At 34.8% G+C, this 27,987-nt stretch overlaps 3 protein-coding genes and 1 non-coding gene across 8 annotated transcripts; 3 read left to right on the forward strand and 1 right to left on the reverse strand.

The window, feature by feature from the left end:
- Positions 1 to 901: 901 nt before the first annotated feature.
- Positions 902 to 3,333, forward strand: LOC119079549 (HIG1 domain family member 1A, mitochondrial-like). The gene is made up of 2 exons (XM_037187537.1): positions 902 to 1,135; positions 2,947 to 3,333. Exons 1-2 carry the CDS (start codon positions 1,042 to 1,044, stop codon positions 3,141 to 3,143), a joined length of 291 nt encoding a protein of 96 aa, XP_037043432.1. The 5' UTR covers positions 902 to 1,041; the 3' UTR covers positions 3,144 to 3,333.
- A 351-nt stretch (positions 3,334 to 3,684) lies between these two features.
- On the forward strand, positions 3,685 to 3,774 carry Trnai-aau. The gene is given in 2 exon segments: positions 3,685 to 3,722; positions 3,739 to 3,774. It is a non-coding gene; the product is annotated as a tRNA-Ile (tRNA).
- Positions 3,775 to 7,294: 3,520 nt separating this feature from the next.
- Positions 7,295 to 9,055, forward strand: LOC119079486 (SET and MYND domain-containing protein DDB_G0273589-like). Its single transcript, XM_037187429.1, has one exon. The coding sequence runs from the start codon at positions 7,360 to 7,362 to the stop codon at positions 8,929 to 8,931; it is 1,572 nt and encodes a 523-aa protein (XP_037043324.1). The 5' UTR covers positions 7,295 to 7,359; the 3' UTR covers positions 8,932 to 9,055.
- A 5,584-nt stretch (positions 9,056 to 14,639) lies between these two features.
- On the reverse strand, positions 14,640 to 27,934 carry LOC119079473. 5 transcript variants are annotated; one of them, XM_037187408.1, is made up of 10 exons: positions 27,525 to 27,934; positions 20,513 to 20,695; positions 20,078 to 20,454; positions 19,806 to 20,018; positions 19,382 to 19,621; positions 18,131 to 18,379; positions 16,988 to 17,161; positions 16,693 to 16,920; positions 16,305 to 16,631; positions 14,640 to 16,232 (listed from the first exon to the last, which is right to left on the reverse strand). In XM_037187408.1, the coding sequence occupies exons 2-10, from the start codon at positions 20,682 to 20,684 to the stop codon at positions 15,858 to 15,860; spliced, it is 2,355 nt and encodes a 784-aa protein (XP_037043303.1). In that variant the 5' UTR covers positions 20,685 to 20,695; positions 27,525 to 27,934; the 3' UTR covers positions 14,640 to 15,857. The 5 variants fall into 5 exon arrangements, with proteins under 5 accessions (XP_037043303.1, XP_037043305.1, XP_037043304.1 ...); XM_037187410.1 differs by lacking the exon at positions 27,525 to 27,934 and adding an exon at positions 23,251 to 24,472 and having other exon boundaries at positions 18,131 to 18,226; XM_037187409.1 differs by lacking the exon at positions 27,525 to 27,934 and adding an exon at positions 23,251 to 24,472 and having other exon boundaries at positions 18,131 to 18,229.
- Positions 27,935 to 27,987: the final 53 nt, after the last annotated feature.

Raw genomic sequence — 27,987 nt, forward strand, 5'->3', positions numbered from 1 at the left:
AAATCTTGAAGCCTACTCTGGGACCCCATCTCCTAACCCTTAATCGCATTAATCACAGTCCTGGTCATTAACAATCACAGAGCCTGTAACTCACACTCTCAGTCCGCTCGTTATTGACTTAGCCCAGTCTAACATTTTGCAAAACTAGCCTGTCCGAGTGTTCAATCTAGGTTTATTAGTCGTATTCTTATAGAATCCTTTAGTCGTATCCTTTAGCAGCAGTCGAAAAATTCTTTTAAAGGAATCATAATAAATTAAGAAAATATTAAAATAATGGTCGAAAAGGTGGTTTTCTCGGTTCATTCCCGCAGCTCCCACTGTCATATGATAGAGTATATATCCCTCTGTCTGCCATTTGCAATATTCTACTACCCTATGCTAGATGATCAATGAACAGTGAAAAGCGTCTGTCCAGGATACATCTCATTTTCTTGTTAGGTTCTTTGATGCACCCGGGTATCAATAAAAAATTGCTGCAAAAGACTAGAGTAGCTAGAGTAATTAACAAAAAAAAAATCTAAAATTTTCTAAATTCACTAAATTCGCCGAATTCGCAAAAATTCGCCAAAAATTCAACTAAATATCCCCTGATGCTAGACCGAGGAAATTCTTATTTTGTTCGCCATTTTCACAACAATTCAATCCTTTTTTGTTCTACCTTTTTCCGAAAAAAAACAGTGGAACACTAAATTTTCATAAATAACAACAACGTCTTACCTTTTCCAGTACCTTTCAGCCTATCCACCGTAAGAACTTCCAAAGAACACTAATAATAATCTCAACACTCTTTCAAATCTCGTTTCTTTACCCGCGTTTCGATGAACGAGAGTAAGCAAATATGAGCGGCAACACAGCCCTACTCCCTCTGATTATGAAAATTACGATGTCAGATGATGATATTACGTCAATGACAGTTCAAAGCATTTCACAAGCGTGATCAGTTTAAACAAAATTTGTTGTCAGTGCATGTAACAATTATTAATTAGTTGTTACCGTAGCAATAAGTAAATTAACTCGAATTCCAAAGATCTACTCGTAAACATGGTGAAATCAACGTTCCACGAAGAATACAATGACGATACAGCGGGCAGTAAGCTAGCGCGAAAATCAAAGGATTCACCATTTCTTGTGGCTGGTGAGTGTAAAAAAGGGAACAAAACTCGCGATTTTAGAAGATTTTAGCGTTCTGTTCTAGCGATAATGTGATAACACAACGAGAATGATGCGGAAAACATTTTCTCAATGGTGTGATGATGCAGTGTGTTATTGATTTTATTTTTACTTCGCTTTGTCTTATGCAATAGTGGCCTTGGCATTGCAATAATTTTGAACATGACGATAATTGCATTTTGTTTGGGAATTTTTTTTTTGTTTCCTTTATTGGGGCAATCCTTAGTTTGTATTTTTAACTTAATTTTATGTTAAATTACATAATCGTCCACATTTCGATTGGTACTTGATAGTGAACTCCTTTACGTAAGACAAGAAAAAATGCTGTGTGTCATCGAAGCACGCCTCCAACGTAATCTGAAATGTGAAGGACGTTCAACAGGAATGACGAAAATAATTTTTCCAATGATTTGCTAAAAGTGAAAATTATTAGATAAATGACACAGCAAATTTCGTTATTCCTTCAATTAGCTTTCATTCAAAACTTTTCTTTGGCACACTTTCTCAAAATTTTCACAGGAATGTTGATAATTTGACCATTCTTACGCTTCCTACCAATTTAGGATTTGTAGAATTTGGTTTTATTCATTAAAATGATTCTAAGGACCAAATTATGGTGAAATGAAAATGATTATGGATATAAGCCCGGCACTCACCGCATTTTATTAGTAGTTATTCCAGTTGAATTTCGGTTAATAATAATTGGAATTATGGCTCTGAATAAGACATTAAATGCCAAATAAGATAGAGTTGTTGGAGACGGAGAGTTTATTTTTGGAACGAAGTAATACAAAAGAAAATTCTCAAACTTATTGTGTCCCCTAATTCAATTTTTCATAGTATGTTTGCTAGAGAGAGTGGTGGAAGTGGCAAATTTTCGTTAATAAGTCAATAACGAAAATTTGCAGCATCCAATACTCTCGAGCAAACAAATTATGAAAAATTGAATTAGGGGACACAATAAGTTTGAGAAACTCTACTTCTTAATAAAGCTAGAGTCTACAAAATAGCAGACATGCACGTTCTTGTTTGGAACTTTTCATTTTGCCGAGTGTGGTAGCTCGAGCCGAAGGTTAAATCAAAACACATTTTCAGAGAACCAAAATTTTATAGTTTCTACTGAGAATGACATTTCTGGACATTTAACCTTAAAACCGTAGTTAGAACGAAAGAACTCACTAAAGTAGATTTTGACATTTAATAGTGGGTTGCATTGGATGCTGCAGGAGTAAGTTATTACGTGAGATAACTATTTTGTGGTAAAAGCAAACTCCCAAGTGTGTTTTTGAGCAACAAGCTTCGGTAACTGTCTACTAAGGTGGAGTTTGTATATCCAAGCCGAAGGCGAGGTATTCAACTACACATGTCGAAAAACAGTTCCCGAAGCAATTTGCTCAAAAATACAAAAATTAGTTTGCTAGTAACAAGGTTGTTTCCGAAGAAATGAAGTACGTAGCAGCATCTAATCTAATCTAATCTGTTCTGGTTTACTATACCGTCTGTCTGTATTAGATCGACGTTAAAAGATGTGATAAATACCTGCCCCAGCGAAAGTTGAATTACCTATAGGAAAATGAATTAAATGAACCGAAAATGTCCACATGAAACGGATCATTTTCGCAGGGATCGCTATGGAATGGTAAACTTTTGCTATGGGACAGGTAGTAAAAACGGATTCGTCATATCTTTCTGGACGTGAATTAGATTTATCCAATAGACACCATACTTACTGATCTTCAACTTCTCCACTGATCCAATTGTTTCTCTCTTTTTCAGGATTAATTGGTTTAGTTACCGTGTGCGGCATTGGAGCATACAAATTCAAACATCGTGGAGAAATGAGTACGAGTGTATTCTTGATGCAATTGCGTGTTGCTGCTCAAGGAACGGTGGTCGGAGCGCTGTCCCTTGGCTTAGCATATACAATGGCGAATAGATTCTTGTTTAAAACGAACGACTCTGACGAAAAATAAGGCTAGTGTGGTTGGGTTGTGGCACAGTGCGAATGTAATGTTTGATTCGATTAACGTTTGTGCGAGTATGTTTTGGTATTGAAGTGGATCAAATAATAGCTAAATTATTTATTAGAAAATGGAAATGTATTACAAATTTGTCAATAGGTTTATTGATATGCGAAAGAAATATATATTTTTGTTGAACGACTTTGTGTTGCATTTTGCTACTTATCAGATAGTCAGTCCTTTCAAATATCTGAGAAGTTCAAGCCCGGAATGGAGAGAAGTTCGAGATATTGGAGTTGTTTAGGGGTTGCCATCATCGTAAGTAAAGCAATTCGACAGAAACGTTTGTCATTCATTTCTTGAGAAATATATAACCGAATGGTTATATTCAGAGTATATTATGACGGCAAAGCTGGTACAGCTGTATGTTACTATTATTTAAAATTATTGGTAGCGCGTACAAACGCAGCTGTATCGCTAACACTGTGTGTTTAAATATAATCATATCGCAGAGTAATTTGTTGATTTGAAAATTGTCTTCGTCATCACACATGGCCCATTAGCTCAGCTGGTTAGAGCGTCGTGCTAATATTCACAGAAATTAGAAACGCGAAGGTCGTGAGTTCGATCCTCCCATGGGCCAGATTTTTTTTATTTAAATCTTCAAACAAATTTTCAAACAAGTTTCATTTTAATCTTAATCGTATTACATGCAAAAAACCTATCATTCTACAGCACGGCTAACCAGCAGGATTTACACGTTTACTCTGAAGGCTCATGATCCATAGTGAATCGATTAAAAAAAAAACTTTTCAGTTATTGATATCGTTTCTACGCTCTACGTTTGCATTGAAGCTTTTAAGTTTTTTTACGTAAGTCCGCATTAACGTCTGCTTCGAATTAATTTCATGATATACAGGCGGCATATTAAAACTAATAGCTTCTAGTACTTCGTACGGTCCTGAAAGATCTGAATGAATTGAAAAGTGCATTTGATATACGATGCATATACAATGTATATTATACATGAAAGCGTTGATTCAATATCAAGGTTACAATCAAGTTAAGACTAGATTACCATTTGCTAAGAGTTGGGAACTCCCATAATTATTATGAATTCTAATTTTTCATGAAATGCAGTCAGTCACAAACTGAACTACTCTGGTTTCATTGACCTTTCGCTTTATTGATTTTGAGCGTACAATCGTATTTCCCGAATTACACAATGTCATTTTGTTGTCATCTTCAACATTAATTTACTAAATACTCTATGTTCCCAGTATAAAGTCCTAATGATTGAAGGAATAATAACACTTCCACCTCAACACATCTGGTCGACACAATATGAGGCACAGACCAAACGCACTATTCATTGGATCTTCCAAACGGTTGGTTCGTTGTTAGCGTTGAGTAGAATCATTGTGGAATGTGTGAATTACCGCGGAAAGCATTTCGGCACGGCAGAGTAAAATAAACTTTACTTTACTCTGTCGTGATTTCGGTATAAAACATGCAATCGTTGGACTGATATCGGGCGTTTTTTTACTGATTGGATTATGTAACGGATGTCTTGCTCTGTGGTCGATTGAATTACGAAAATTTTTTCGCCCAGTGGTTCTTAAGTGTTTGCATAATTTCATCGGTGCTATGGCTGTCGTGCTGGGTACATTTTCAATGGAAGTTCATTGTTTGACAATTGGAATTTTGTTCAGGAATCGTGTCGTTATACTATGGGTACGAAAAGAAATTTATGGTGAGGAACTCCAACAAATATGTTCCACTCAATAACTGTAGGACGTATTAGGCATGGGCGATAATGAAAATGATTATCGATAATTATCAATTATCGATAATCGATAATTATCGACTTTTTTTATCGAAAATTATCAAAAAAATATCGATAATCGATAATTATTGATATTTTGATAATTATCAAGATATCGATATTTCGGTCCGAAAATCCGATATTTATCGATATATTCCGATATATCGGTATATTATCATGAATTTTCAGATAAATATCAAAATATCGATATTTTGATAATTATCGAATTTCGATATTTTGATAATTATCGATAATTATTAAATTATCGATAACGATATGATTAATCGATTATCGATAATTTCTTTCGATTGATATTATCGATAATTTTGAACGCCTCCCATCCCTAGAACGTATACGGTTTTAATCATCTACACTCTACAACGTTCCTGACGATGGCCCTGAAAGAGTTTGTTTTCACTCTATTTTAATAATAAAATAGAGATGAACTGTCGGGATCATTGAAGCTAGCGGGCCGAAACGGTAGTCTTTAGGGAAGTCTCAACTAGGGATAGGTGGTTGGGAACGATGGTGAGATTCAAAAGATTGCTGGTTTAAGGTTTTGTCAAATGATGTAGGAAAGTAAAAATAGGATATTTCACCGAGCGCTCAAGGTGGAATTTCCTTTTTTTTCCCGAAGTGAACACAACGTTTTTCATGATTGCGTTTTGCGAAAATCCGCATTTTCGTCCACTTTGAAGAAAATAATATAGATAGCGTGTTTTGCTATTCAGCCATTTTAGGTGAGAAAATGATCGATTTCTCACCCAACAAGCCTTTTTAGGGAAGAAAATAATTATTATCTCACCTAAAATGACGCCTCTTAGAATGACAACAAAACGTCATTTTCACAACGCTTCATAGACTATGAATCATAGTGGGCAAATAAGGATTTTCGCATTGATAGCATGAAAAATAGAATATGCCACACGGAACAAAAAAGTGGGTGTTTTTAACCACTGTGGTGAAAACACACGTTTTTGTTCCTAATGACATAAAATACCCAGAGCCTAATATTTGGGAATTAATTCTCTAAATTCCCAAAATTTCCAAAAATTCACCAAAATTCTCAAAAATTCCCTGAATTCCCAAAAATTCCCTGAATTCCCAAAAATTCCCAAAAATTAAAAAAAAAACAACAAATATTTCGAACAAATTGAATATAATATATTCAGTAAATTGAGCTTAAGCGGCATATCGCCAAAACTGGAGGTGATGGTGATAGGGGAACAAGTGGTCTCCGATTTTAAGGAGTGATAGATTCGTCTTCAATTCTAGAGAATCGTATCTTTCATTTTTTTCGAACATTTTTTTAAATTTTCGGTTAAAGTGTTCAAAGGTGAAAGCATGTCAGAGGGTACCGAAAACCTTTTTGCTGCTATAACTCAAAAATAATTATTTTAAGATCAGTCTACACTCCGACCTTCTATGAAAAACATTTTCGATGATAACTTCTTTTTGAAAATTGGAGCGGCTTTTTAAACTGAAATTAAGAATTTAAAATTCCACTTTTCCAATATCAATATACATTTTCAGTGTGTTTTTGATGTGTTCATTGAACTAAAAATAATATTGTCAAAATTGATGCAGTTTACGCCAAGAAAACTCAAAAGTCCAAAAAATATCACAAAAAATACAAATTTTAGGAGTTTTGAGTTTTTGCTCAGTACACTACATCAATCTGGACAATTCCAGTGGCTATCGAAACCTTATATGTTCTGGCACCAAACGATGAGGCCACTTTTTTCACAAATAATTCGAATAAAAAGTTATCATCAAAAATGTATTTCATAGGGGGTCGGAGTGTAGATTGCTCTTAAATTATTGTAGTGTTGTACTAATGTCGGCTTTGGAGAGACCTACAAGTAGAGTATACGTGAACTTTTCCTGATCTTTTACGAGCATTTAATTATGAAAATGCAAAGAAAAGAATTTTTTTGGGAATTTTAGGGAATTTTTGGGAATTAATTCCCAAAATTCCCTAAATTCCCAAAAATTCCCTAAATTCCCAAAAATTCTCAAAAACGATTCTCAAATATTAGGCTCTGCAATACACTATTAGTTTCAAGCAAATTGCACGCACAAAGTGGACAACCGCCTCCCAGCTGACCGGAGTTAGCACCAATACTGATTTACTTTACTTTAAACATCGATATTATATATTATGTCGATGACGACTTTCTCAATAATTTTATTAAATGTAAGTTACTATACTTAACGATGAATGAAATGAATTCGATGTTAGATGAAGGTTTCTCTGTATTTGTTTTTTATGGCATTAAGATAAGACGAATAAACAATTTGACATTTAAATGTTTACGTAAGTTTCACCTCAGTTTCTAGAGTGCAATTTGTCGAAACGCTTTTCCTTGGTTCATTTCATAAGTTTATTACCAAAAAACTATCATGGCACCAACTTCATTTGATGAACGTTTGTGGAAAAAAGAATCAGATGCTGTAGATGCATCGTTTGTTGATTTGTTTGCAAACGAAACAAAAAGTTCCGACTTGAAGGAATGGGATCGCAAACTCAAGAATTCAGATTTCAAAACAGTTTTCTACTATGAAGAATACAATCCCAGGAAAAATACCAAAACATCGGATTTCTTGCGTTTCATTGGAAACAAGATGTTTGTCACGAAGGATTGGCTCAATGCGATGGAATATTACAGTGCAGCACTATGTTTTGCAGAGTATGGATCGAATAACGTAAGTTTTGCTTATGCCAACCGTGCAGCATGTTTCTTGAATATGGACCGATATGATGAGTGTCTTCGCGACATTAAACTAGCTGAGCAAGCAAATTATCCATATAAGGAGAAATTAATGGAACGGAAAGCAAAATGCCTGCATTTCATGCCAAAAAAAACCGAAGAAGAAAAAGGTGAAAAACTCAGCTTTGAACCATCTGTAAATTTTCCGTGTATGGCCAACGTTTTAGAAGTTCGGAGAAACGAAGAATTTGGCCGACACGTTATTGCTACCTGTGACATTGAAGTGGGTAAAACAGTTTTAATAGAAAGTGCTTATTGCTCACTAGGCCAAGCTCCGGATCGATTTCAATGTTACACTTGCACAAAAGAAGAAGCAAACTTCATCCCTTGCCCCAAATGCACAGATGTTATGTTTTGTAATGAAGAATGCCGCAACGAGAATATCATTCATAAAAAGTTCTGTGGTGCCAATATCAATCGAATGCCGTCGGATATAAGATTCATAGCTGAGTCACTTCTACTCGGAATAATGATATTTTCAAGTGCAAACGAAGTGATAAGTTTTGTGGAAGGTACACTAGCGAATCGCAATACGCAAGTCCCAAACGCCATCAATGATTCCCAGTCCAAATATCGACAATTTCTAAACTTAGCGCCTGCGAAGAATAGACACAGTTTTAAAGAAATTTATCAAGTATTCACAGGCATTTTGGATATCCCATCAATTAAGAAAATGTTCAGAACGAAACACAGTCAGCGATTTTTGATGCACTTAGTTGCAGAGCATCGTGCTATTATGGCAAATAACTCCTTCGGCAAACGTGTGCCAAATGGACTCATTTCAATGAAGCTGGGCCTCGTGATATCATTGTTCAATCACAAATGTGCGCCTAACATAAGTAACAGGGGCTCAAATGACGACCCGAATGTCTCGATATTTAAGACATCACGTCCAATAAAAAAAGGCGAGCAACTATTTATAAACTATCTAATTGAATCATCAGCACCGACTTACATGCGCCGACAGTACTTATCAAAAGGTTATGATTTCATCTGCAAATGTGATAAATGTGAACCGCACTGTAAACCATCGGACCGAAGGAAGATGAAATCTGACCCAAATTTCCAATTTCTGGCATCGCTCTCAAAGGAACAATATTACTCTGCAAGTGTTAAACAAAAGTGCGAAGAATTTCTCACGCAATTCGGTCGATTGCCCTGGTCAGAAGAATTGGATCGGGTCTTAAACGTTTATAATCCATAATCGGTAGATCATTTCTGTTTGAATCACAATTAGAATAAGGATCTAAAAAATCATAGAGTAAAAAACACTAATAATTGTTGTTTGTACCCTTTTTAACAATAAATTGACTTTTTTATCGATGAAAATTAAATGAATGAAATATAATTATAATATCTTATAATTCACTAATGTGACATGTCCAAATTCAGAATTTCTCCACTCCACTGATATTTACTAGGCCTCACCTTTTGGGTGAGTCAGGTCTCTTGACTGACTGATTTCTCAATTGTTTTTGCAATTGTTACAAAAATATCATAAAATGACATTGTTTTCTAATAAATGGCGCAGTTTTTTTAGCATTACATCTCGCTTCGCTCTAGCCGCAAAGTTCACAATCGTTGAATATTTATACATTTTTTCAGCAACTGATTTATCAGCTCAAAAGCTGTGTCATTTGTCTATTTGCTTATGAATTTTACCCGTGTGAATCAACGCCCACCAAAAATAAATAATTTGGTTATCATTTATCACAACTATATTCAAAAGTCTTATAAAATAAAGGTGAATCTGGTATGTCAAGTCAGTGATCTTACAATAGAACGTCAGAGGAGATTGTGCAAATCTTTATAGCATTCCATCCATATATATATTTATTCCCTTGACTGAAAGTCAGGGTCTTACACCAGAAAATACCGAAATATGTGATCGAATTTGATAGTCAACTATCAAGTTTGATAGTCAACTATCAAATTTGATAGTTGACTATCAAGTTGTTAGTCAACCATCAAATTTGATAGTCAACTATCAAATTTGATAGTCAACTTGACAACTTGACAACTAACAACTTGATAGTTGACTAACAAATTTAATGCGTCTACTACCAAAGAAAGATGTTTTTTTTACTCAAGGTCTTACGGCAGAAAAATGTCATGAGCACACTATGATTGAAAAGTGTAGGAAATTTTATGAAAAACGTTAAATGTAACCATCATTCTTTCTATAAGATATAAGTCATTCTCAACAAATTTCTGATTTTTTTTTTAAATTCATTATTCCAACAATCAAACAAAATATGTTACAACTCCTATACGAGTAATAAGTTTGCGGCCAGAGCGAAGCGAGGGCCGTAATTCTCACGAGTCGTAATAATTTATGGATTCCAATAGAAAAATTCAATTTTACGGATAAAAATAATAAAATACCGATAGAAATGTGGTACATGTCGCTGGCACCTCTTCAGTAAATCAGTAAAAAGTAAAAAAAATTGTCTTTCGTTCACTCTTTGTCGATTTTGGAAATATAAAGCAAATTCATCCTTTTACAAAATGTAACGAGAAGGCGTTTTGTTCGTTCCTAGGGAAATTCATCCTTCTACGAAATGTAACTTAAAGACGTTTTGTCGATTCCTCACTTTTGTCGTTTTCTGAATCGTCAAAAGTGAAGAAACGAAAAAAAAAAATTAATTAATTTATCGGTCGTTTATTACCATCCACATTTTATTCACGAGTGACGGTTTTGTAAAATACCGGGGGACTTCCTTTTTGTACAAAACAGTAAGAGAAGAACATCTATCTGCTTTTTTTTAAATTTTTTACCAAAGTGAAAGAGTCCTCTCATCGTTCCACATTTGTAAAACTTCGCATCTACTCTGATTAAATATGACAAAATGGCAATAGATAGCTCATACGAGTGGGAAGTTTGCGGCCAGAGCGAAGCGAGGGCCGTAATTCACACGAGTCGCATTTTATTTACGATTTGTGGGTGATTGAAAATCTTGCTGCAAATTTATAAGAAAAATGAGAACTCAAAGATCATTCGGTCTTCGAAGGTTTATTTGAAAAACTTTTTCTGTCAAATTTCGTTGTAATGTTTAGAGTAATCGATATGTTAAATTTAGGCATTTGTATCAGTGATGCTTCGGAAGTTCAACAATGAAATTGGTCAAAAATATATTGAAAAAATTGTCAGTCAAGGGACCTGACCCGCCCAAAAGGTGGGACCTAGTATATCAATAATGCGAAGACTGAATTCGATTTTAGGATAATTCCTCAGTCATTTTTGACGTCCGGAATGGAGTGGAAGCGCTACAGAAATAAAACATATTTTACTTTATACCAATTTTTATTTATCCTTCGACTATATAATTGTATATTAACATAGTTGTATAAACATATACCTTTTTGTTGTTGTTATTTTTTGTGTTTTTTTATCTTCACACACCTTCTTCATACAATTAATAGAGGTTAATTAGATTTCTATAAACAGTTTTTAATATTTCTCAACTTTATAAATAAATTTCTAAATTGAATATAAGTGTAAATATAAAATATTTTTTTTTTAAATGCGAAAGGATATCGTTGAACTAAAAACTAAATATTTCTAGAAAAAAAATTGAATTGAAAATTAAAATTAAGAAAATTTTCTATGTTTACGTTCTTCTTGCGTTTTTAGTAATAAAAAAGTTTCATTCATTTTTTTTTGTTGGAAGGTTGCATCATCAGACACACCCTTTTAAGTATAAAATTGTAAGTATTTGTAGATTAATAGCAAACACCATTATTGGAGGAGAGATATTAATTTTTGCCCTATTGCAATTTATCCTAAATTGAAAAAAGACCATTAATTAAAGATACAAATTTCGCTTGTTTTGCTTTGTCAGTTTGTGTTAGTTGATTGATTGTATGTACGTTGTACAATATTTTGTTTAATTAATTATAAAGATCTTAGATCGAACTAGTTTTTATCGTTAGTGTGTTATTTATAGATAGTTTTTTTTGTTTAGTTTTGTTTATTTTTTCGTTTTATTTCTTTTTCATTCTGGCTGTTGATGGTCTAATGGGTTTTATACTGTTCTACGTTTTAATTTTGTTCAACAAAAAAAAGAAAGATTGGAATGACCAAACGAATGTTGCTATAAAAGAATGTTTCGATTTATCTTGTAACCTTTTAAAAACGACTAGCGAATCGCTATTGTTTGATATAAAATCTTTTACTTCGTTCGTTTTATATTTAGCCTGCATATATATATGCTTCTCGTTTGTCGTCATATGGACAACAGATGACTGTCCGTTTTGAAAAGGTTAAGTCATTGTCAAATTTGAGCAGAAACTAGGTTTACAAATGCAATGGCTTGCCTTAGAGATTCATAAACTTCGTACTCAGTAATAGCACATTTTCAAGACGATACAACAAAGTACTATTAACAGGTTTGTTGCGTAAATTCAATTTCGTCCACACAAAAACGTTGCGAAGATTCTTCTGTCCCTCTGATTGGCGATTGTCATTGCAAGGAAAAAATATTCGGGAACAAAATTGTCATTTCGAGCACGCAAAGCCTTTACAACTCTCGATATGAAGTTCTCCGGTTTTTGTTAATTTTTATTAAACCAGGCCGATGTATTCATGTAAAAGGATTTTAGCAAGACATAGTTTGAAACACATTGTATTTTCCTCGAAAATAGTAACTCCAGCCGATTTAATTTACTTTGCGTTTGGAATTTGATGCAGGCAGCAGACTTGAACCTTATATGTCGTGTTATGTAAACGATGCATGCGATTAATGCGCTAAAAGAAGTGCTCGAAACTAGAAAAGTACGACGGAGGTGAAGACACAGAATATGTAAGAGTGTGCTTTCACAATTCGGTGCAGAAAAGTATCGCATTTATTGTGAAACATATCACAACGCAAATATTGGAATTGGCCTTAACTATCGAATGGCGATTTCCAGGTGTCTTATTCATTAGTTCACCAATTAATTCCATTTTTCGTCGTCAAAAGACAAGAAAAAATTGAGACATTTCGTTCATGATATATTTACTGTAATCATGAAAGTGATTCAACCAATGCAATTTATCAGTTTCAATTAGTGCCTCGTTGAAAATCACATACTACTAACTAAACGAGTAACTCGGTTCATGGGTTTTATTAATTAGTCTGAGCGTTGCGCAGACGTCGTGTCACGTATATTAAATTAAAATCTTTTTGTAAATTTAAAATCACTGAATTTTCCATCCAATCAATTGATAAAGTTCTTCTAAAAAAAATGGTTTGTAATCAGTGTGCTTGTATCTTTGATGACTATGATGACGGAATGTAAATAAAGATTCATAATGTTGCTATCGGCGTAAAATTAGAAAAAGTTCTATTGAAATGTGTAACCGAAAATGCGTTTTCTTGTCTGAATCGAAAAAACAAAATTTTTAGAAAAACAACGGAAATTTTAAAAAATAATTTTCAGAATTAAAATCAGTCTTATTTACTATAATTGTTAAAAACAAATCAACTTTTTTCCATCTATTTCTTTCTTTCTTCCATATTGCTTATACTCGAAACTAATATAATTTTTAAATTTAATTTCCTAGTTTATCATTTTGTTTAAGTGTTTTTTGTTTGTTTATATAGTACGTCATAATATGATATATACAATTGTTCTGGTTATAATAGAAAAGAAAAAGAAAAAAGTTTCTCTCCACCCTCATTCAATTGATTCTTTTTTTTTTGTTCACTGGAACCTCAGTAATATTCTTCGAATGTTTGCAGTATGTAATAATTGTCGTACATTTATTTGATAAAGTGAAATATTCTTGGAGGCGTGTTTTCGAGTCGGCTATGTATATAGTCACGTTGACGCAGAAATTATATTCAATAAGCCCACAAGCGAAAAGAAACTTATTTTAGGTCAAAGTACACAAAACTAAAAACATAATCTGGAATCCAAGGGACCAAAAAGACGTGACTGTGTGGCATCATTTGGGCGTGCATGGTTTGAGCATATTTTCAATTTAATTGCAAGCAATCCACAATTTCTCCGAAGAATTAAATTAGGAATTCAAGAATGTCTACATAGCCGGATTGGCTCAAAGAAGCACTTCAGCCAAATGAAGAACATTCAATTTTGTAAAAAGTTCTCCGATGCCTTTCATTCATACAAAAAATCAAAAAACTCTTCAGGCATCGCCCAGCAGGCCCGCACTGGCCATATATGGCGACTTGGAAAATCACAAGTGCGCTTTTCTCAATACATTCAGTTTGCTATATTGGTGCCTTTCAGATGTGCCTTTTAAGCGCCTTTTCTTCACATCAAGCGCTTTTTGCTACATTTCAACCGGGTTTTACTGCATTTCACACATATCTCCTGCTTCATAGAAGTAAAACTTGACCTGAAATATTGAGAACCTGAATTTTTTCAGGTCAAATTCAGAATTCCTTTTTGCAAACCTGAACGTTATCCACAGTCTGAGAAAAATTGAGTTCAGATTTGGGTAACCTGATCGGCTGATTCAGCTTAAAATAAGCTTTGTAGCAAATCTGAACATCTGTCCTGTGCCAACACTAATCTACCTGTTTACTCATCTACTCAACTTAGAGCATGGGGAATGACTGGTTTTCTATTATTTCTAATGCCCGTGACAACAACAGTCATTCAAAAGCTTTTGAAAAAAATATTTTCGTCTAAGGTGACAAGCTACGTTTCTGTGCGATCGTCAATTCCAGTTTGACAAGTTCGAAAAATTCTACAGTGAAAATCAATGGGATGCAATACACTGGAAAAATGTTGTGCCATCTTCTCAACAGAGTAAATCAAAAAAAATTACTACGAAGGAATCAATGAACGTCAACACAAGATATGGTCGAATGTCAAACTTTGTATGGAGCGGATGACATAGCGATTTCATATAAACAAACTCACCTCTCATGAGAGGTGAGTTTGTTTATATGAAATCGCCATGTCCTCCGGTTTGTATGAACAGACCATACCTGGTTTATACTTTCATTGGAAGGAATAACATTTCGAATTCGAAACGAACTGTACCAATATGGTAAAATGTGTAAACAATGAATTTCTGTCATTTTCTAATTCGTCTGAATGTCGATTCGATTATTCGGCTTCAATTAAATTTGATATTTTTCCCTGTAAGTCCAAAAAACGGTTAAATGGATATTATTAAGTAATTTTTCTTGCAGTTTTTTGTTTCTTTTTATTTTATTTTATTACGGCTACGCATATGTCAAAATTTCCTTTTGTTGTTTTTGTTTTTAAGTCTTATTTTTTATCAATGTTTGAGGTTTGAGTACAATGTATAAATGTATATCAATCTGGGCGGAAAAAGGATACGATTATGTAAGTTCTGTTATTATTAATAGTACGATTTGTTTCAATATTTTTTTTAGCAAAAAAAACTATTTCTTCATTGCACTGAATTATTCAATCGAAACAATTGGGCTATGAAAGGTACACGTGTACACTTTTAAACGAAATCTCGCTAATTTCGATATAATCTACCGAAACAGCAGACATCGCAATATTGTCACTAAATCTACTACTTCCTTTCATTAAAGTAACGTTGCATTTGCGACAAAATCTTTTACTTCGTTTGTTTCAGAAAACATTTTATCAGATAAGAAGTTGCTAATTAGAGTAACGCGTTTATTTTAGCTGTCGTTGTGAACAACAGATGACCTGTCTGATATATAGTTTCAAAACATGTGAAAAGAACCACTTCAAAGGGCTCGACAGATGACAAGCCATCTCTGAAGGGATGGTCGAGCACAGGAAAATGATATCTCTGACTCGTTTCGAAGTGTCATCAAGAATTTCATGTATTCCGTTAAGTAAGCCGGAACGAGTAGAATTTGAGAAAACCTCAAACAGCGAAAAATTTCAAAATTAATAAAAATCTTGTAAAGACCTAGTTTCTTCGACCAATTTAAAGATAAAGTCACCGTAATCGCGTAGTCATACTACGCCCGGTATTCGCGTAAAAAATGTCTTTCTTGCGACATTGTGTGTACCTTGCATGGAAACTCATAGCCGAATTGCTTCGTCTTTTTTGACTTTTTTCCTGTCAAAACTGACACATAATATCCTATAGGCAACCAAAATGCTTGAACCGATTGTTAAAATCATATACACATATCTATGACGCTAAATTTACCATCTATCATACTACTCACTGTCGTTAAGACCTGCACGTTTCTCCTCCTCCAGCATTGCGTCCAGTTCATCGGTTAAATTTGCCAACATATTACCAATGTCATTGAGCACATTTGAATCGATGGTGTTCGAGATCTTTTGTCCATCACTTCCACTAACACTTACCGACGACAATGTGGGCGACGGTGTGGTTGTCGTACCAGCTCCGTTGGTGGTTTTATGCAGCGATTGACTTATATTCGCGACTGTTGTTGCCAACGACGACGACGAGGACGATGAAGACATAGACGATTGCATTTCACTACGATTGAGAACACGTTGCTTTATCGTGCCAGCATTGTCGTTTGCGAATGGTATTGCGTCGATCGAGTCAATACTTGTGTTTGACTGTGAAAATAATTGGAAACATCGGACGTTAAACTCGGATTCTTATGACGACAAGGCCGATGTGGAACTTACTTTGAAATCTTGCGGTTTTTCTGCATGAATTTCCACTGTGGTCTGATGAGTCTGGCCCGCATAATTTGCATACAAAGGCTGTGGCTGCACGGAATGGTGTATATTGTTCGCGTTGATGAAATGATGTGGCTGCGGTTTCTGATGCATTTGTAAATGATGGTGTGGCAACGGATACGCTGAATGATTCAATTGATTCAACGACAAATTTTCTAAATGGCTAGTTGCTTGATCAACTACGGAACACTGCCTTCGGGGCGGTTCTGGTGGTTGTTTTCGATTAGACATTAGCATACCAGGGGAACGGGTAGCACAATGAGAACCATAGCACTGTAGAGACATTAGATTTAAATTTTTTGATTTTCAATTTATTTGTCACCAATTCACTCACCTTTGTTGGACACATCATCGCATTTTCGTTTGTATAATCACCAGCCAACATTGCTTGCTGCTGTTGTGAAGTTAATCCTCCAAAACTATTGATTCCAGTCGATCGCTGTTGACGCGGCACGTTGCTACGATGATGGCGTGGAAGTGTGCCACCCTGTTGATCGCAACTGCTTAGAGCAATTTCATTTGTCGGAGTTATATCTCCATCATCGTAAGATCTACGCCATGGCTAAAAAACGGATTTAAATTTTTTAGATCGATGTCATGAATGGGAAGATGCAAGATGAGGTCTTTACCATTTGTTGAATTGTTTGTGGATACTGTTGGTGCATCATGTTTGGCAAAATGTTAACACCTTGATGACAGAAATACGGAGCTTCAGTCGGTCGTATGAACGTTAAATGGCCACTGTTAACACGTTCGGCTGGATCTTCCAATGATTCCAAAGATTTGCCCCGAGGCTGGCGAAGCTAAATAGAAAGTTGACAAAAGAAATGAGAAAACGAGACTCTTGGATCCGATGAAAATGGTAAATTTGAATGTGAAATGAAATGCGTGTATTGAAGCTTATAACAAGGAGGAAAAAAAGTGAGTACAAAGATAGAAGTGTAAACATTATTCGGTGATCGTACCTTGCATCGGCATTTCTCATTTAGCATTGAACTTCATTATTTACACAGATTCTTCCGACAATTTATTAAAAAAAGAAAAGAAAATTAAACAAGAGAATGTACGCGTGGAGTAAACGAAGTGTAGGTACTTTTCGTTGTGGATCTGACCTTTACGACATCAGAGTTTACTTTTATATTTCTAAGATTTAGATTTCGGATAAGGGCGCAATAGATTCTGTGAAAAATAATCCACCAAACAAGTAGTCTGTCTCGTCTCATCAGTAATTTTTATCGGCTTTCAAAGGTCTTAAGGTCATAGAGATAATAATACAAAATTTCGCGAAACGTTTCAATCTTCGAGTTGTGGAAAATATAAAAAGTTGGCAACGAAGAGAGAGTTTAGACGTTAGAGGCAGTCTAGTATTAACGATTTCTATCAATTCATGCACGATAATATGAAAATTAGTATCGTACTCTAGTCATGTACGGATGTGCTTCGATCTTGCTTGCAGTAATTCTATTTGATTGAGCTTCATTAAATCTAAAATATAATTTGAGTGTGATGGATATGTCACATTCAAGACCACATCTAAGGCTTGCACTAAACAGAAATGGATTGTAGAACAGTTTTAAGGGTCTGGACTGAATTAGTATTATATTGGCTAGTAGCTACAACACTATCCTGTATCAACCAATCATGCGATGAATACAGTCATATCTTTACAGCGGGTTATTACGTTTACTTATAGGTCGCCCCCGTTAACTCAAACGTCCGCGATGATCAATTTCGGTACATTTTATCTGTGTTCTCTTCGACTCTGCACTTACCTTGATCAAGACGATATCATTTTCCATTTCATTGGCATTGTACGGACTTTGTGACATCATATTTTGTTGTTCCCATTGTACCATCTGTTGGGCGTGCTGCTGATAAAGTTGTTGTTCATAACATGCATTCTGATACAGTTGATAATCGTCGGCAGAATGACTAGTGTATGGGGATTGTAACGGCAAAGTGGATGGACATGACCAGGCGGATGCATGTGGTTGTGATTGCATTGATCCGTGTGTTGATGACTGAATATTTTATGCGTGTTATATGTAAGATTTTGTATTCACAGTTTGAAATGAATCGAGATGATAAAATGAAATTGACGCGCAGTTTGTGAGTAGTAGTTAGTCATTGTTAGTTACAACAGAAATTGCATGACAAATGGATGCATGTCTTTGTTGTTGTTTCACCAAATCTATCGCTTCAATTTAATCAATGACTAAGTGACCGTGGACTAAGCGATGTGACTGCACAATCAAAGGACTTCCACGAGATAACGTTTTTCGATTCCGATTTATTGGTTGAATTTCACTCTTTACTCGGTATGGACGGAGTTATCAAATTTTATTAATAGTGTTCAGAAGCTCGTACTATGTCAGTGAACACAACAGAAGATTTTTGATTAAATTTCAACTTAGTGTCGAAAGTCGGGTTCCACTTGGTATGGTCTTTAAGTACAAAAATCATCGAATTTTAAACGTCAACTTTTGATTCATGACAACAAAGATTATAACTTTCAACAATACTACGATGTTACTACAGAATTGAAGTACTAGATTCAAAGATTTTTTCCTGAGATTTCTGAGCCTGTACGTTCGATTCCTCTTTGAGTTACATTGCGCGCAAGTTTTATTTCTATCGAATGTAATGTCTGAAGTATATGACCTGTAGCATTTACTGTAAATGATGGTCAGCGCTCATCTACAAACTATTCACACACACATACAGCGGATAAAATTTGCTCGGATGAATATACTAATGGTCTATGATTTGTGTGACAAGGCAATTTTGATAGATTTGTGATCAGGTGTACGGTATACGACATTCAAATGAAACAAGCAATATGTCTAAGTCTAACATAAATATCCAACAAGATGTTTGGCTGTTTGTTTGCACATCGACAAATAAAAACAATTTAAAAAAGAAAAATGGAAAACCGTATGAGGCGGGTGTGGTTTATGCATCATACAAGCGATTCAATTTTGACAAAATAGTGAAAAGCTCTACGGCTAAAGTTATAGGCTTACCTGACTGCCACATAGCATCGGAGTCAATCCCGGCAAAACCCATTTACCACTCATAATATCCTTAACACGTTTTATGGCAAGCAATAATTTCTTTTGATGGCCTAGTTTAACAATACCAATGTCCTCCATATCTTCCCATGGCAACTGGGTCACATCACGTACAGTTGCGTAGCCTTGCGCAAAAAGCGGTTGCACATATTCTTCCAGTCGTAGCAGTCGCAACCATTCCTCAATTGAACCCTGTAAACGAAATGTTACGTTCAGAATGTCGTCGACACATTTTTCCTGGTTGTTCGTGACCCATGTGCACAAGGTTGTTCACAAAAGTGTCGTTATCGCTTATCGTTGACACAGTTTTAACGTAACGCAAAATTCAATGAACAACGATTACACGCATGGATCTTGAATCGCAATTTCAACGTACAGGCACATTATTCGGTAGATTATCGGGTAACTGTAGAGCATCAATGTGTTGCTTGATTTTTTCACGATGATGTGGCTTCTTGATACCTATAGCTGTTAGATCCTCCGGTGTCATTCGACTTATGGTCGGCATATCGTAGCCGGCATCCGAAAACAGTTGAGCATAATCTTCGTAGTTGAGCTCTCTCAACCAATCGGTAATGATTTCATGATCCTAAACGATTTGAATTTTGTCAAAAATCTTTCTGAATTGAAATTCAATTCCAAACGAACCGTTCTTGAAGTCATACGATCCACACTTCCAATGGAACACGAACTGACACTGCATCTTGGCGAAGACAGTGCACCTCTAGTCGACGACGATGTTTGCGTATGATATGATGATGCACGACCGGAATCTAAACTGGCTGTCGAATGGCGTGATCCAGATCCAGCCGAGCCCGAAGAGCTGCCAGGACTATCTCGACCGGGAGATTGAGTTAAATCAATGCCTTGGTCTTCTTGCAACGCCAGTTGTTGATGATAGTAAACGGCAGCTTTGTGTGTTAGTGGTTCTCGAGCCGTGGGAAATGTAAACGCATTCGGTGCCACATAGTTGCTCAGCACACCAGGACTCTTGGAAAATGTACTGCCGTAGTCACTGTGATCATCTAATGAAAGGAATGATGAAACTAAGATATTGAATTGACGGTGGTTGTGACAACGAACCTCTAATTCCTATAATACTTGTTGCATCAGGAACGGTAAGAAATCCTCCAGCATCTTCTGAAGAACCATAGCCAGCTGATCCGAACGAACTGCCTGAATGACGATAAACGTCAGGCACAGCTGGAGGAGCTACTCGTTTAGCTTGTGATATCGGTTTAGGAGGCCGGGACATGCCAGTATTCACTAAAAATTATTTAAGAGGAAATTGGTTACTGTAAATAATTTATCAATGGAATTACAGACAGTAGACTAATTTGGTGATGCCGGTGAAATGCGGAGTGTACATCATCGTTGAACGGAATAGACGAATAAAAGTAACAAAACAGAGAGACATACAAGTCAATGAGCCGGTTCGAAACTCTTCAATCAAAATGAAAGTATTGTGCAAGAGCAACTTTTGCAAATCAATTATTTGAATTAAAAATTAACGAAATTAATTTTTCGATTGAGCCATTCAGTCTATTGTAAATATCAAATCAAGATACTTCATTAAATCCACAGTATTTATTGGTAATTACATCAAATTACAACTAATGAAAAAATGTTTCACAAAGTTCACGATTCGATATTTCGGTTATATTAAATTTAGAGCGTCGTCGCTCTGAGACATCGTAATTGTATTCCATTGTGTTATATATTCGACATCCACCAATCAGATCGTAATAACAATAATTGATTTTGAAATAGCTGAGGTTTTCGTGGTGCTTACACAAAGTACACAAAACCAGATAATAAGAAGACAAATTAATCGCTTCAATTGCAAAGACTTCTTCATTCCACAGAGCGCGCTCATATCTAACTACATTTTATATCACATTCATTTAAAGTCGTCTATTCATCTTAATTGAAATTTGCACGTCCCATATGTGCAGAACGAATAGCATCTTTATTGTCTTTCATTTTCATCAATTAAATTTGTCTCAAAAGACGAACGATCGCTATAAATACACACGCTAAGAAAATTGTGTTCACGTTGGACAATATGGTGAATGGTATCCAGCAGCTGGTATCGAAAATGGATTAAATTACAAAATATTACGCATTTGATGCAGACACATTTTCCTAAAATTGTTCACAATACAAAATCCTAGCCTCGATTATCTTTTGTAATGATGTGACGCATCGGCATATGTTGCAAGTTATAATAGAATTCAATTTTAGGTATGGAATTTTTGATTATTTTAGGGGAAAACCCTGAATGTTAACTATACATTGAATTCCTGGGCCTTGTTGTTATTTCGATTTTGACTGATTTTGAGTCGAGGAACTTATAATAATTGGATTCGGTATAAGGATGGATTAGGCTTCTAATTATAATTTGCCTGTTTCAAGTCATCAAGTTATAGCATTTTTAATTTGAAATCTAGTACTTCCATGCTTCAATATTTCATGGATGGATCTGTTGATAACGTAATGGATGTGTTGTCGATATGGACAATATAACTGATTGTAGAGTATTTCAACCTTGCTATGATAGATAATCTCCACACACAAAATGATACTTTAATTTGAGAATATCCTATCAACTGACATCTGAAGAATTCAATTCTACAGGTGAAGTACGAGATTCAAGTCAACAATTTTTTTCCTGAAGAATTTTTGTTTTTTTGGAATTGGAGAACAGATAGTAGGAACTCAGTGCCATCTAAACAAAGGACACCGTGTACACTCGAAGAATCCAAGGATACCTAAATTCTGAAGTTTTAAGTTCCTTCGATAGCAAAAGTAAAAATGCGTGTCTCGCGCTTGCGTTAACATTAACTATCATGTGTGAGGTGCTCAGCACGAGCTTCCCATCAAAATTCGGACACGCAAAATGGCGTCATGGTACTTCAATGTACTCCTTAAAGAAGGCATAATTTAGTCTTGATTCAAAGGCAAAATGGAGAAGCTATGTTCTTTCTATGTTTCCTGGGTTTGTCTTAAGTAAAAACGACATATTTGTTACCATGCGATGTGTTGAATTAAGTTTAATTTCAAAACCTTTCCATGGTTCTTGTTGGGTGATTGTTTAACCTGTTATCCGTGTTACAGACGGCAAGCATATGACCAGTATTATTATCGATCAAAGTATATTTAATCCGATGATTTCAAATCTTGTACTTCAAGTTTTCTAACATTCATTTTACTATATTAAAGGACCTACTACCCAGAGCTTGTGATTATTTTTGTGTCATTATCGATAACAGATGAATAGCCATATGTGACAGGTTAAATTGAAGATTTTTGTTTATGTTTCATGATTTGGAGCTACTGTTAATGAATATAAATCAACTTTCGCAACCATTGGAATGAAACGTTTTATTCGTAACTAGGGTAAAGTGTTTTTCTGGCCTTCGGCTCGGGTAGCAACACTGCACACTCACCAAAAAAATCACCCCTTGATACGTAAATAATTATAGACCAAGTCATGTAAAGAGGTTTAAATTAAATTGTACTATGGACAAGGCTCATTGGCAGTCAAGCTACTAGGATTTTGTAATCCTATCCACTTGATCTTATCTAATCTATTCAGATTTTAAAATACGTTATCTGGGAACGTTATGCAACTTAGTACAGAAAAGAATATTCCTTACACCTTATTGATACGGTATAATATGCGTGCGTGACCAAGTTGACACACCGACCGTTCGAAGTGTAAGTAAATCTATTGGTTTTTCTTAGTGTATCAAGCATGTTTTGTTTGAATTGTTCGAGTTCAAATAGATCTTATGAATACTACATGTAAATCAACATACCAGCAAGTTTTCTCATTTTGTTGACTGCTTCTTTTGATTCATGTAGAGTAAAAACAGGAATTTACTAAATAATGTTCAGTATACGGTATGTACTGCCTGCCTACAATTTGATTAATATAATCCTACACTTAAACGTATTCCCATTAATCCGCTGTTTTCGTTAAAGTCACAGATGAACAGCATTCATGATCAAAGTCCGTTGGGTGTAAAATTTCCAAGGGTTTTTGATACAATTTTGTTTATAAATTTTATATAATAAAGTTATTTGTATGGCACTGTTTGTTGTTTGATTAAAATCTCTGTTCTTGCTTGTGTGTTGACTTTTTTACTTTTTTTTATTTATGACGTGGATTTCATTTTTATTTGTCTACTAATCACGAGTTGTTGATCTTTCGTATAAATTCACTTTGTTAACACGAATTGACTTTCGTTTAAAAAAAAATGAACGATTTTGTGGTTTAACGCGCTTTGTTATTGGAAAGGTATCATTTTATTTTTTGGTGTTTACACAGTCAATGCAGTCAATACACCTATAATGCAACTGATGTTCAATTAGTATAACTTTAGTCCACACACATATCTTTAAGATTTTCGCTGAACAGTCCGGAAGTAAACACGAATTCCTTTGTTGATTCAATGTTAAATGTAACATTTACGACAAAGTGAGACACTCATAAAGCAAACAAATTACAAATTTTCAATTCTTCGAAATTCTTTACTTTAAACGAACCAGTGATATACAACGAAACAACACAATATGCTTCTTGCATTTACTTATCTGTCATCAAATGTGTCATCGCGTCTACTAATATAAACGAAACAAAACTTTTTATTTCATTGATATGGTAGCTATTTCTTCACATCTGGCCACTATAATATTTGATTGAACCGAAACATGTTTTTTGTGTAAAGATAATGCACTAAAACTGAATTCTAAAACCACTTTATTTTTCACAGCAAAAAATCTTATTTCACTTTAGAGTTCAGTTTTTTTCATGTAGGTGGAGAATGGCACAATTTATTGGATTTATTCGAACCGCAGAACACACACAATTCACACTTCAACAAAAGAACCATACGAAACGGCGAAATAAACACTAAAATTTCGCCAGATTGTTTATTTTCTTAAAAACATTACATCAAAATTAATTTTATTCCATTTCGAAGAACTTCTCTATTCTTTACTACACTACACAGCGTCGGCCATATTTTATTGTGTTGTATTAGCTATGGTTAACGAAATCATGAATTATCTGTATATTCATTACTCAGTTTGTGAATGTGTGCATGGTAATAGTAGGGGTCCTGAAGGGATAGTTTTAGTGCGTATGTACTTGTTTCGCCGGAATATTAGCAGGGTGAATTACAACCAAAGTATATAAACATGATATACATGGTATGTTCCAAGGTTATTGACCTGTCATCCATAGAGCCATAACCAAAAATTATTGACAAATTGATTGCGAAGGAGTGATGTTCTTGCTTTGTGGCTGCTCTCGTTCGTTTTCGGCTTGTCAAAAATCATTTTTACCGTACGATGGAACAAACCAAGGTTCTGAAAGAACAGGTTAAGACACTTACGAAGGTGGGTGAAACACAAATCTTGACAATTCAGACATGTATATTGTCTTTCACAACCTTGGAACAAACATATTGAATTTATCCCCGATGCGTAGGAGACCTAATTCAAAATTTTCTTTTTCATGTGTCGGGTCCGAAAATGAGTGAGTTTCGAGATTTTTCTCGGGTTTTCGACCCCTTACATGAAAATTTTTTTGAGTATAGAAAAGAAAGATTTGAATTAGGTCTCTTTCTATAAATAAATAACTCTAGCTACAAAGAGCGACACGAATTAGACCTAATTTTCTTTTGTTCTCTTGTCAAGGTTGACAGTAAAACAAAAGATAAACTGAATTTGGTTTCTTTCGGTACATTTTCATACCAACGCATACTCACTTCGTTCGGGCTACAACTCGCGAAATTGCCTAAAATCAAACGTCCAAAACAGATACACAAATAACTATTAGTCTCATGTCAATTTTGTTAGGAAAAAATTTAGGATTCCTTCGGCGTTGGTATGAAAAAATACCGAAAGAAACCAAATTCAATTTATCTTTTGTTTTACTGTCAACCTTGACAAGAGAACAAAAGAAAATTAGGTCTAATTCGTGTCGCTATGTGTAGCTAGAGTTACTTATTTATAGAAAGAGGCCTAATTCAAATCTTTCTTTTTTATACTGACAAAATTGACAGTAGAACAATTTTTTTAATTAGGCCTCTTTCGCGCTTCTATAGTATAGTACACCTCTACAGTAAGTATTGGAAGCACAAATTTTTATCTCAGCGGTCCGTACTATAAAAGGTACATATACGACAAATACATCGTACCATATTCAAGCTGACACTATTGTTGTATGTTTTCAATGTGAAATTTTAACCACATGTTTACAAAACCATTGATAAAATTAATTGACATGATACATAATTGTTAATTAGGAATTTCAGTCGACTTTAATTCACTAAAGTCGTCCAATGAAGACGCTCATTTGTTGGCATAATTTGATTTTCCAAGTTTAATTTTGCGATAACTTTGATGAACTTTGCAAAAAGTTGAGTTGATTTTTCATGTTGTACAAAAAACATATTGAAAACAGGGAAATGTGAGCAGGTTGACTGTACCAATTATTTGAATGACAAGATTCTGTCGTGAAAATATTTTAAAACTACAAAATTGGTAGGGATAAAAATTAATTGTCACGTTCTTGTGCGATTATTGGCCTCGGCCTCTCCTCTGATCAACAAAATTCACACGAAAATTGGAATTTTCTTCTTGTTATCTCTTGTTATCTATTAGAATGTGACTAGGGATAAAAGGTTGAAAAGTAGAGTTTTCGTGTGTAGTTTGTTGATCCGAGGCAAAATCAAGGTAAATAAACCCACGAAAACGAGACTTTTAATTTGTATCCTGAGTTATGTTATGGATTTTACATGGGAATAAAAAACAACCACATCATCAGGACGACGACCATCATCACATGAAGTGAATATTTGTATGAAATCCGTCATTTTATCGTCAACTGTAATGTGTCATCCGCGTATCTGTATTTGCATGACCTCCCCAAAGACTTGATATGATAGAGCTAATAGATTTTTTTTTTGAGCGTCACCTTTTTCATCTGTTAATGAAAGTGAAGATCAAAAATATGCATTAAATTGTAACTAATGTCGTCTTATATAGCGAAATAAATGTTAAATCTACAAAAGTAAGAGAGTTCAAGATACTTCGAACAAAAGTAGTGATAGACAGACTAGATAATGCTATTGGTTATACATATTGTGCATACCGTCTTTGTAAAGCTAACGAAGTTTATTTTACTTGAAACCAAAGCCAGGGATACCACAACTTTCAGACTGTAGGAAATCTACTATTCTAATTGATTCAGCTATTAATTAAGACGGAGCCAAACGTAACCGAAACGATTCAATTTTAATCGGTAAAATTTCACTTCTCTTAAGATTTTAGTTAGATGTCTCATCAAAATTAAGGAAATTATCGCTCACTTTTGTCATCACAGGAGATAACAGATGACAGCTGACAGAAACGGCTATCTTAAAAGCTTTCTGACATTTCCTGTTTTCAATTATCCAAGAGGGTCTAGATTCGAAATCAAAGTTCGTTACTTTACATCGCAATATCTTGGGTGTACCGTACTGTCTCGCACCTTCTGAGAAAAAAGTACTGCTTCTTATCGCTGTTAGGTTAGCAAATAAGTCTGATACAGGTAATGGTCGCAACGAGATTCGAAAGTGATCCGAAACCAATTGATACGAAAAAACAGGCGGTTGGAAAATTATTCTGGTTTAAGCTGGCATCAATACAGAAATAACTGTCGTTGGGCGTTATCTACAATAGAATTAGGTTTCGAAATTCCTGTGGGATAAATGTGGGATAACATATTTGCACAAATGGCTAAGTCGTTTGGGGAGAAAACTGTTGGTATAATTGAATGGTGGACTTAACGGCCAATCCAACCACAGAGAACCTCGTACACTACATGATCATGTCGTTCTTGCCAGTTTCTACCATTCGTATCACAGTTCGAGTTCGAAATAGTTGAAAAACCGATTACACATTTTTGATATTTTTATCTGAAAATGTTGTTGTGACTTTTCATTGAAATAGCTTTTTACGACTGGTACATGGTTTAGTATATTCTAATGTCAATTTTTAGCTTTCATTACATTCAGTTCATCAATCAATAATTTCCACTTACCGGTATCCTTTTAATAGAAGTTCTAAGAATTCCCTTTCACACTGACTTTAACTTATTCGTTCATAACTTATTCGCCTGGAATAAGATCTGAAGTCGAAATACAATGCCATTGATTAATGTACAGATTTTTCATATATCATTGACGGACAACACTGTACTGAAAGTTTACTGTTCAGCTTTTTTTCTCTTGCCCTTTCAGACACAAAATTTTTCCATTTTCATTTATTTGATGTGACACCACCGTAATCGATATATTTCACAACACAAATTGCTTTTTCAATGCGCTTTTTGATTGTACGGTTACGTCGAAAATCGTCCTCCGGTAACTGATGCTTTTTTCACCGAATAATTTTCCATAATTTTTTTTTTCTATTTTTGTTTGGCCGACTGAATTGAAGTTTTTCCACAAATACATCCCATGAAATCATAAACCATTCACAACTACCATTGTAAATAGGAGATT

The sequence above is a fragment of the Bradysia coprophila genome, unplaced genomic scaffold (assembly GCF_014529535.1).
Source record: "Bradysia coprophila strain Holo2 unplaced genomic scaffold, BU_Bcop_v1 contig_324, whole genome shotgun sequence".
NCBI classification, from domain to species: Eukaryota; Metazoa; Arthropoda; class Insecta; order Diptera; family Sciaridae; genus Bradysia; species Bradysia coprophila.